The 12188-nt window shown below is 36.9% G+C and overlaps 1 protein-coding gene across 1 annotated transcript in view; it reads left to right on the top strand.

Annotated features, from left to right (window-relative positions):
- Positions 1-12188, top strand: part of LOC105230717 (uncharacterized) — a 196429-nt gene that overhangs the window by 60790 nt on the left and 123451 nt on the right. The window contains 4 exon segments of the mRNA XM_049453375.1: positions 719-964; positions 2270-2455; positions 2713-2838; positions 2923-3069. Coding sequence (XP_049309332.1) covers positions 719-964; positions 2270-2455; positions 2713-2838; positions 2923-3069 — 705 coding nt within the window.

Consider the following 12188-nt stretch of genomic DNA (forward strand, 5'->3'; position numbering starts at 1 on the left):
ATGCATTCCGCAATGTCCTTATGCGGCGCTGGAATATTCATGAGCGCAATGCACTCGCCATTCCAGCTTATAAATATGCATGTCGGAATGCACAAACACGGACGTATGTGAGCCGTTATGCTGAGCGGCGAGGTGCTTACCTGCAAGCAGCGTTCGCGTCAGTCGCTCATCGCGTGCTGCAGGATGCTGCTGGGCTTTGCCTCGCCTTCTCCAACTTTATGCTTGCATCTTGAGCTTACTTAAAAGAAAGAACAAACAAAAAGCTTAAAAACGCCCGAAACAGGCAACCTGTACAAAGGCCTTTCAGAAGAGCTCACTTAAATGTGGGAGCATGCCTCCTCCTTGTGACTTTGTTTTTCAGTGTGGAAGCAGCGCAGCTTAAGATGACTTACAGCGCATTTACCGCGGTGGCAGACAGGACCAAGGTAGACCATACTATGGCGAGTAGGAAGAAAAGTGGATGGCAAGTCCCAACATTTTAAATCTAAAATTGTCAAGAAACAGCGCAATGTTGGTATCAATAACCGGAACGATTTAAGTTGAAAAGAGTTAAAAAAGCACTAATTGTATTCTACTTCCCTGCTTTCGGCTTTCCTTTACATAAAACGAAATGGTTCCTTTGTACTGTCCTCCTCAATTTACCCGATTACATTGTCTACTCAACCGTTAAATGGCATTTTCTGTTGTTTTTGTTGCTTGTTGTGCGCTCTCGTTGCAGTGTCGTTTGGATTACAAACAGTGTTACATGTCGCATCGTCAAAATCCCACAGCACTCTCACTCACCGAATACATAGACGCACACAATGCGTACGTGCAACAGTTGCATGCCACCAATGCCATGCTGGAGACCTACCATTGCGAGACGGTGCCGCAGTTGATGCAAGAACTGGAGGAGATACACAATGATTTATGCGGTATTATCGCCGAATCGATACAACAGGGTGCCGATGTCATTGCCAACAAGGTGAGTTGCCGTTGCCGGTTTGTATGTAGTTGTATGTGAGCGTTATGTGTCACTTCAAACCTCAAAATATCAACATTTTACATTTTTTACATACACTTTTGTTTAGTTTTTCAATAAATAATTTTTGCTTGGTGGCATTTTTAACGCCATTAGTTGGCATTGAAACAGAAGACTCGTTTACAAGATACAAAAAGTGGTGGACCAAAATAGTACACATTTGGTTCATTAAAGTTTATTATAAATATAAAACAATAAGTTGAAGTTTGATTAGAAATACGAAAAGAATTTTTCGACTACCTAATATTTTTACTGGACGAAGCTATAAATTTTACAAAAATTTATCTTCACATTTTTAACGTTCAGAGTGGCTTAGTGTCTTACTTTCACATTGACAACAGCAACAAGCGTTAGCCTTCTTTATACTTACTAAACCAAGAAAGGCACATCGGACTTCCAGTTTGAGAAAAAATGCATTAAGTGTTTATCATCTAACCACTGAGATTTGCATTCGCGCATATTTTCCGTTAACATGTTGATTGCCTGAGTGACTGACCTCGTGGAATACGGTTAATTATTAATAATGAAATTGTTAGCTGAACTTTATGCAGATTGTTTTCCAAAGTTTTTTTTAACTAAACAATTGAGTTACATTTTTGTATTCGTAAATTCGGTTGGCTGCATTTGTGGGTGAGTGAGTATCGTGTAAAGGTCAGCGCTGATTTGCTGCACACAATGGTCATGAATAAATTGTTGGAAGGAACAATTGCGTAACACACATATTTGCACAGAAATATTCGATTAAAATGAAAATTCGCATGCGGCTGCGGAGGTGAAATACAAGCCGTCCACATGTGTGTATGTATGTACGAATGTGTGTGTGTGTGCGAGTGGCTTTGCAACCGCAACTGTTGCGTTGTGTGCGTGCGTCGGTCTGGTCACGCTGAACACAAACAGCGGTTTGCACAAGTTATTGGCTTGAGCGATACCTGGTTCACCATTAATAACAACAATAACAGCAATGGCAACAATGAAGGCGGGTCAATTGTAATAATATTATTGTGGCCGCAATAATAAAATGAGAAAACAAGCAAACAATGTGCAGTTAAATGGAATCGTTATGAATTCCGATTTAATTAGTAGCGTTATTCCATTACAAGTGCACACATACACACACATGCAAATACACAAATTTTTTCATTTTGGTTTTACATTTTAAAGCTCAGCGTCACTTTAATTTGATCAACTGTCAGGAAATTCAGTTGAAGCGTTGTCCCTCACTTATTTGCTTTTGAAATTTCTTTGCAGGCATCGGATCAAGCGAAGCGCTACGGCTCTCTCACCGCGCAGTGTGTCGCCGTGTCGCCGATGCAGGACCTCACGAGCTTCGTACGCATTCTGCCGCCGCTGCCCACGCAGGTGCAAAAAGTTCCTAAGCGCATGTTTGCGCCGCCGCAGCTGCCGGCCGAAGTCGAGGATAACGGTGACTTTAATGTGAGTGGGCGAAACAGAATATATTCAATAACAGAATCGATTGACAGTTCTCTCTTTAAGTAAAAAATTAACACAGCCTAAAGAGGGAAAGCTCTTTTCGTCTTATCTTCAACTTTAACTTTTTAAAAATTATTGTTCCGAAACATTTCTTATCGTTTTTCGATTAGACCGCTTTTCAATTTTTTACCTTAGCGGCTGTTTTTCGGTATTTTGTGTTGTTGCTTTGTATGCTTATATACTTAATTTGATTTCCACAGGAAATGGCTCCGGTGTTGCGCAACGAGCTGGTCTTCGATCGCCATTCGACGCTGTCGTTGCGCCCGGCCCTGGAATCGTTGAAGCGGGAGGCGCATGAGCTGGAAATGCAAATTCGTCTTTTACAGGTACTTGTACCGTTACTCCAGTACAAAGATTAACTGAAGCTAACGAGATCTCTATCTTTCTCATTCTCTATCTCTGCCCTCAAGGATACCGTGGACGGCTTGAATCGCACGCAGCAGCGTGGCATCGAGGGACAACTGTACAACAAGGTCAATGAGTTGCAGGAGGAGCTCTCTTTGAAGAAATTTGATTTACGTGCTAAGCAGTTGCACTTCGCTGCCATCAAAGCACAGGTAAGTGGGAATTCACTCACCAAGCTGAAGATCCTGTTTAAAAAGAAAGCTCTTCCGAAGAAATATTGCATAGAAACTTCCACGTACCATGTACAAAACCCAAACAAACAAATTTTATTTCCAGATGTCTGGGTTGGGGTCTTGAAACCATCATCGTTTGATATATTTTGTATAAATATCTTGGTTTCATTTTTTCATAAAGTTATCAAATGTTAATGTTGCTGTTTTTTGAAATCACACATAGATTTTTTCGTATGGCCAATATTATTTTTGAATTTGAGCTTTGAAAGCTTTTAAATATTTTAGTACTAGTGTTCTAAAAGCTTTCGCTATAAGAATACCTATTTTATACTTAATTTATAGTGAGAGCTTAACAAGTCTATAATTGAACAGAAACTTTAATGCTATGTAAGCTTACTATGAAAAGTTTTGTCTATGTAAGCACAGAGAAACTTGTAGCTATGTCCATTAATGTTATTGCAGTTGTAAGCCTTTTAAGCTTTCTCTAGTTTGCTGTAGCATCGACATAAATGTAGCTTTCTCTTTTCGTATCCTTTTTGCCACTAAGCTTTTAGCAAAGAGTTTGAAAAGCTTTAAAAGCTGTGAAAGCTGCCAAATAGCTTTTTAAGGCACCTTAAGCAACAGGTAATCGAAAGTCTTACGTGAACTTTTTCCTTCATATTGTTATTGAAAGCTCCACAAGCTTTTTTAGCAGAATTTTCTGCTTGAAGTTCATGCAAATGGAAGTGACATTGACCTACTTAACAAGATGAGTGTACAAGTGAAAGTCTTTGCTACAAGTGCATGGGCTTGTGCGATTCTTTGCGAACAGCTGTCACACTGACATTTGCAACTTCGCAGCTGAGCATACGACCGACTGCCGCAATGCGCATGTGACCTACTCATCCTTCAGCCGCCGCTTATATGTTTCGCAGAGTCTCTTCCACTTACCTAGCATTGCTCCAGCTGTCACTCGCGACTCCCGCTAATGTCAGTCAAGTGGCGAGCGAACGAACGCGAGGTCGTCTCTGCATTTACAATTGCGAAGCGGAGAGCAAAGGAGCGATAAACGTTACTGATTGAAGACGAAAATAGAAACAAAAATAAACCAGACGCGGCGCTAAATATGCGAGACTGTGATCGAAGCTAAAGGTGAATGAATATTGAAAATCCGAGCAATTTAAAGCGAAGTGATTACGTGAAAGTGGAATAGTTATGGAGTCAAATTGGGTTAAGGCGGCTTTCTCCATCCACACTTGTCTAGTCTAAGTGCGGCCTACAAGGCAATGTGCCTCGAAATATTTCGGTAGATATTCAGACAGTGTGCTATCCACGTGGAACGGCACTTGAGGAGTGTATCAGGAGTTTTTCTAATCGGATTTGTAAACAAAAACATATTAGTGCATAACCTGAAAAGAAAAAGTAAACGAATAACGGGAAAGCAGTGAATGAGTGGTGAACAGTTAAAAATAAAACAGCAATCGACCCTTTCTCTTCCTCCCACACCCGCACCTACTCTACTTTGTATAGTGTTTATAAATAGATAGCTGCACAAAGCACAAGCGAAAGGCAGAATGAGAATGTGAAGACAGAAAGTGTGAAAATTACTAGCAAAGTACAATAACTTCAAAAGGAACTTACTTCATTAAAATCTCGCACAGTTTTGCGAGGTTTTGTATTCTCATTTTTTGATGGGGTACTAAAAAAATTATGAAGTCATAACGATTCTGCGAAGCAATGCAAGAAGTGTCAAAGTCGAGTATTAAAAACGCCAAAACGCCTGTCACTCGGTGCAGAGCGCAGTGAAGTGAAATGAGGCGAAGTGAAGCGAGGGGGCCAGCATAAACGCCCAAAAAAGAGTTGCGAAAAGAGTGAGAGAGCGAAATCATAACACTCTGCAAGAGAGCATAATAGAGAGAGCGCCTTAGTTGCTGTCACGCCAACAATAAAACTGGTCGTGTTGCGCCGAACAGTGTGCCATACAAACACAAAGTGGTCTTCGAAGACGGAAAAGTCCGAATTGAAATGCTGAGCTGCAACTTGTAAATCTATTTCGTGTAACTCGACATATAAAAGCGAAAGGCCTTACAGACCGCACAGTCAGTCACGTGCTTCGACAATTCGAGTCTATTTCGAACGGAAAACGGTTAACGGCAAATCGCTATTCGCTTGCGTGCCACACAAGCTGTTGGTCTACGCCTACGCTAAAGCCGCCAAACGCCTAAAGCAGTGCATCCGTGCATCGGGAGAACTATTTCTGATACCGTGCGCGTATGGGTGTTTTGTGAATGAAACACTTCCGCGCCGCCGTTGCCGTCGCTGTGGCCGCCGAACCAGCCATTGCTTAGCCAATCGTGTCCGTGCGACCAATGCGTGTCGTAGTGTTTGCTCTTTAATCTGCTTTTAGGCGCGGGTTCCCTTCGCATAATTCGATGAAATCCGTTACTAAGTGTTTGCGGTAAAACAGTGTGTGCCTTCTCGAGCACGAGTGTGCCTTGGGGCATTCTTCGAAGTTGTTCTTCTATAGTTTTCTTGCGTGATGGCAAGTGCAAGCAGAGGCCGCGTGATATTGTTGTGACAAAAAAAAAAAACAAAACAAAAAACATTTTGTGTAATGAGCATCACACGTGTAAATAAACTTAGCTAGGAAAGTTGTGTTAAATAGTAGTAGCAAAAAAATAGAGAAAACACAAAAATGAAATTAATAATTTTATGTAACAAACTCCCCAACTTCTATGGTAATTATGAATAAACTGAATGCAAAAAACAAATTCTCAGAGAATAAGAAGAGAACCCTTCGAATTTTGTCCACTTATTTGCAAATCGTTTGAACATTTATACTCATTTGGTTATATGTCTACCGACGGCAAGAACTTCGCCGATTTTCTTCTCAAATTTCAGTGGGTTTAAGATTTTAAGCCAACCTGGGAAGACAGAACATTTAAAGAGATGAAGTTTAGAGTCCCACTATTGTAAGAAAATTCGGAGGATATATCCATAATTTCCTTATAAAATATCTTAGGTTGGAAAAAAGATTTCTTCCAGCGAAAATGTTGGACTGTGCCACCGAAAGTTCGGCTCGAATAGTATATTATTTGTTTTAGCAAAAAAAACATACTTGGTCTTATTTTAGCTCGTTGACACGAGTTTATTTCATAAAAATATGGGGGTGGGGATTTAAGTTTTTTTTTTAATTTAAATCAAGCAGTGAGCTTACCATAGCTTCTGAGAGGCCTAAGTGCTTAAAAACTTAATCTGCGAAACATTTAGAACTTCCTCAAAGCATTAAAACATTTATTTGATATTTTTTTATAGAAAAAAAATTATAAAATTACAACAATAAAAAAATAATATTATTAGTGATGAACTAAAAAATCAAGTATCGTTTAAGAGTAATCGCTAATGTATTTCTAAGTTTCCAACTCCTGAGTGATTCATTAAGTGCGACTTCCAAAAAAATTGCAAAAGAGCATAAATAAGTAATAAGAAATCTACAGAGAAAAATAAGTAAGTTGTGATATCGTCGGAAAATAGCTTAAAAATCCCCACTAACATTTTCTCAGTGAAGCTGAAAAGGTCAAAGTTGAAATATACGAAATTTAAGTAGTCTTTACTGACTTATGTAAGTACAACGATTTTCCACTAGTGAATTTTCCACTCAACTCACCAGTACTTTCACCGAAACTCTCTTGCTACACCCACTTCAACTACTAAAACTGCGCTATTCATATGGTATTCGCCAGAAATTATTTCCACAATGTAAAGCAGCCACTAACTATTCACGCTAAGAGCTAAGACTCGCCACCTTTGCTGTAAATTAACTGTAAACTAACTGTAGTGACACACGCTAATTCATTACTTTTTCGATTTTTATTTATCACTTATTGGCTTACTAACATATTCACTAAATTTTCATTTCACTGATTTTTGATTTCAAAGAGTGACAAACACTTATCTATAAAGAAACACTCAATTGAAGCTCTGAAGCTGGTCTTCGGTGCTATAAATGTCCTAGACTACTTGGCCTTTAGATTTGCTATGAGGATATGGAACTATAAAGAAAACATGAAAGACTGACTGTGTCTAATCAATCTAATAATGAGAAGTAAAGCCTCAATCACAAGTGTTTTGAAAAAAAATTGTTATTTTTGACTGTGAACATATCAAAACTAATAATTAATGAATTATTTAAAGACCTAGTGAAAAACGACTAAGGAGTTACAAGGATTTACGCGAGCAAGAAACAGTATATTTTATTTTCAATAAAAAAAATTAAATATTTAGACGTCGGCCACGAGAATTTAATATCCAACAATTTCTTGAAAAAAAGATATCTCCGCATTGAAAACAAAACTTCTCACTTGATCATGAAAAGTAAAAAAAAAAATTTAATTTGAGCTATAAATAGGATAGAAGGGAGAGAAAACAAAAAAGTAATTTTTTTGGCTGGCATTGTTGCAAAAAAATATTTTTGCTGAAAACTTCTCGACGATCTTTTTGTAAATAGTTGCAACTGAATAAAAAAAATACTTCGTTCAAGACCGGTGTAAAGCTTCTTTAAGATCGTTTAATAGTTCGAGAAAAAACTTGCTCTTGAAAACATAGTTTCAATAAAACAGTTAAGTGACTATATAACTGCCATTGAGCGCGCAATTTTTCAAATCATTTTGAGAATTATGCAAAAATATTTAAAGATGTAAGAGAATTCAATAGGATACCAGGTTGTTCAATAAGTTTTGTCGTTAAATATAAGAAAAATACAATTTTATGATTCAAATTACACTTTATTATTCTATCTGTGAATCCCATCCCGGAATTGAGAATCCGGAAAGTCTGTAAAATACGCTTCAACAGCCGTTATGACCTCTTCATTTGATAAAAAAACGCTTGCCACGTATAAATTTTGAGTTCTTGAAACAAATGGAAGTCGCTGGGGGCCAAATCTGGTGAATACGGTGGATGCTCCAAAAATTTGAACTTTAATTCATGGATTTCGCCATTGTCAAAATGCTCTTCTGACACGGTGCATTGTCCTGATGAAAAAGGTTCTTCTGCAAACTGGGTTTTTTTTACAAATTTTTTCGTGATTCAACTGATTCAAAAGGTTGCTTTAATATTCAGAAATAATCGTTTTACCAGTTTGCAAGTAATCCATAAACAAAATTCCTATCGCATCCCAAAAAATCGATGCTATAATCTTTTTGTTCGATTTCCGGACATGAACTCTTTTCGAAGCCGAACAATCATTCTGTAGTCTCTTGTTTTGATTCAAGAGCATGGTCACAGACCCAAGTCTCATTCATAGTCATGAATCGACGCACAAAATTCACTTTTTTCTTTTTAAAACGCTCCAAATGTTGCTGAGAAAGTCGCATTCGAATGTGTTTTTGTTCCATTGTTGGCGAATGCGGCACCCAATGTGCACACAGCTTTCTAAAACCCAAAGTTTCACTTAAAATATGGCTGACACTACCTAATGAGATGAGATGTGTAGAACCTCTACTAAATCTCTCTCAGTCAATCGACGATCTTCTAAAACCGGATTCTGTATTTTGGCTATGATTTTTTGTGTTGATGTGCTTTATGAACGTCATTCACGTGGAATGAATTAACAGATTGAAATGGAACTCCACATACGTTCATACTCGTTTGAAGATTGTACCAACAAAAACAAAAAAATCGAACGAAAAATCTTATTGAACAACCTGGTAAACAAAAATAAATTTTTTGAAGCCGAGAAGCCCATGTAACCCCTTTAATTAATTCTTATCTCCTGATCATCTTTATACAGATAATGAAAGACTGACTGATATAGTTATTATTTTTAAGAAAAAATTTCCAAATAGTTCGAAAGCTAATTTCGGGACCGACCATTTTTGGTTCCTTAAAATCAGTCCAAGTCAGTCTTTCAGTTAAAGCGTATTGCATAAAACTATATAACAGCTGAATGTAGTTTCTATATTCCTTTCCAATCGCAGCGATTGTGCAGACGTCTTCTTACCAAGTCAAGCTTAATGTGAGATTCTAAACCGAGCGAAGATATTTAATATAATATCTAATCGTCCTATTTTTATCAAGAACAGCTTAGAGTTTATTTATTCATAAAATAAGACTTGATTTGTCAGGCATAAATGTAACTGTTTCCGCACACATAAAGAAGCTTTAGTGAAACATTTATGCACACAAGGACTTAACTGTATATATATGCGAGTGTAGAAATTCGAAATAATCGCATTAAAACCCAAAGGTCAATAGAAGAGTTGTTCAATAAGAAAAAGTGTAAATATGTATTATATATATGTATGTATGTACTCGTATTAGCACTGAAAACAGCCAAACTAAGTTTAAATGAAAAATAAAATTATGAAACTGGAAAATAAAGCAGAAGGACAAATCGAGAAACACATAATATTTCGATATTTGACATAATTCTAAGAATTTGCAACTAAACCGTTATTACAAAGCTAATAAGCATTAAGTCTACTGGGCAATCTCTTTCTTTATTCAATGCAGATAACTCGAGCAGTTACAAACACATTGATTAAGAGCTAACGAAACACGCACAAAGCACACTTTTATGAAGTAGTGGCATTTACAACAAAAACAAAACTATCAATAAGTTCAAAAGTTCATAGCTAATGTTAGTAGGAAAATATTTGAAAATTAAAAATTGAAAATAAAAATAAAATAAAATAAAATAAAATAATAATATAAATAAGGTCAGAATTTAAAATAAAATGTGTTGAAAACTACGAGCCTTAAGTAAAGCAGTAAAAATAATTAAGAAAACAACGAAACACAAAATGAAAAACTAAAAAGTTGCTCAAGAAAAATAATAATAATAATAGAATTAATTAAAAAATTGTATAGAATTCGAAAATATACAAACCCAAAATAGTTCACTGTCAGAAAAAGTAAAAATTTTGAATTAAAAAATTACTAATAATTAATGAAGAAGAATAACACGTCACCATAAACGTCGTCAACACTTGATCTCAAACACAAATCCAATCGTTCGCTTTAACTTTGATTCCTTTCCGTCGTTGTCGCCGCCGCCGTCGTCGCCTCCGTCACAATGCGCGTAATCGTGTTAAAGAAAAACCGCAGCAATAAACGCGGCACGCCCACAACCGCACCGACCGCACGGGAACTTCCCAAAAAGTCACTCGCCAAAGTAAGAAAATTCAGCACCAATTCGTTGTTGTTGTTGTCGTTGTTTTAAAACACCACCAAAAGCAAAACCAACAAAGATTTCTTTATTTTTACTTGTTGTTCGTTGTTGAGCATAAGAAAAACAAAAACAAAAAAAAAAAACATATAATACAATTTATTGATATATAGCCAGAAGGAAGAAGAAGAAGAAGAAGAGAAAAAGAGAAATACTTTACACACTGCATCCAAATGCAATCAATTTTTGAGGTGAGGTACAACAAAATGTAATTGAAACCCGATTGTAGCCAGCCACTGCACCGCTGCTCCATTGCCGAGGGACCCCAGAGTGGCCAAGACGGGATCGCGCTTAGAGGCCGCAGACGATAGCGCGAGAGTTGAGCGTCAAGCGCCGAGAAAACAGAAAACAAAGAGCCGCGGCAGCCGGCATTCCGCCAAATTTGCGTTAACGCAGATCCTTTGCTGTGATGTGCCCCGAAACGTAAACCTTGTGAGGCATGTAGAGTCCACAAATCTAACTTTCTCTGTCTCACTCTCTCTCTCTCTCTTAGCACGCTCATACTTACAACAAATACAATAGATGATACTCGTAAAATAGAATAAAAATAAAATAGTTGCCGCGCGTTTGAGTTTTTCTAGCCAATTTGATAATTAATTAGCGGATGCTGCATGCAAATTAGTTGAATTAATTTACATTTTTTAGCGCAACTAGAACGCCCCACTCTCACTAGCGTAGCGTCCCCGGATATGTCAGTAGTTTAATGCGGAAATACTGCGAATGCATTTACTATATAGCAACTGTTGTGTTGTTGTGTTCATTAATTAAATATCAATAAGGAAATTAATTGGAAATTCAAATTGGCCAAAGTCCACAAAAAATTTTAAATACACAAAAAAGCAATCGAAACGAGATATTTCCATTGTTGCAAGCGCGAGATTTTCGTTTTGCAACTGACTGCATTGTTACATTTACCGTTAAGTGTTCTATCTAACCACTGGCCTGCATAGTGCTTACATAATTACGGAAAGTGTGTTAAAAAGAATTTTGATAAAATGAAAATAACCACAAATGCCCGTTGTATTTTGAGTAGCGGAAACGTGTTGTTGTAATGCGCGTTACTAACTCAGAAATTGGTTGTAGTGGGATGCCAAAACAGAAACAAAGCAAAAACAAAAACCAAAAAAATTACATTGAGTTTCGTGTTAAATAAAGTTTGTACATAGTGTTCCTGGTTCTTACTGTCCTTTGTATATATGTATATATGTATGTTTGTAGATTTGTAGCAATTGCCTCTGTAGCACTCGAACCGATATTTCGGATTTTTTACTACGTATATGACACGCTTTTTAGATATCTCAATTTATATATATATTTTACTGTTATCTTTCATTTGTGGTTCTCTCACCAAAAATGTTTTTTTTTTATTATATTTAAGTAATTACTTTAAGAAGAACACTTTATTAGTATATAAGTATTTTTATGCTTTGAACACGGAGAATTCCCTAACTCTTGCGGAAACGTTGTTTTATCGTGGAAGGTGTGTATTTTTGACACAATTTTCAGATTTGAGAAATTTGAGAAGATACTTGCTTAAAGTTTTGCGAAAGTTTACAACAAGCTTTCATATTTCTAACTCAAAACTCAAGAAATTGTTTTATTCGACGACATTTCTAAGACAATTCTTAATTTGAAAGAGATTTAAACATACAATAATAACATTATGGAGTCTGAAACCAAATATAGGTAGTTATATGGATATATATCCTCGTCATTAGGCCAATTCTGGTATATGGAGTATTTAAATAAAGACTATAATATCAGGAAACCAACTTGAGTAGAGAGAGCAGCTTATGCAGCGGTTACTGGGGTATTAAGTCATGGCCGACTGATGCGCTCAATATACTCCTTTATCAGCTGCCCTAGAAGTCTTTACTCGGAAAGTAACAAC

The sequence above is a fragment of the Bactrocera dorsalis genome, chromosome 3, assembly GCF_023373825.1.
Source record: "Bactrocera dorsalis isolate Fly_Bdor chromosome 3, ASM2337382v1, whole genome shotgun sequence".
NCBI classification, from domain to species: Eukaryota; Metazoa; Arthropoda; class Insecta; order Diptera; family Tephritidae; genus Bactrocera; species Bactrocera dorsalis.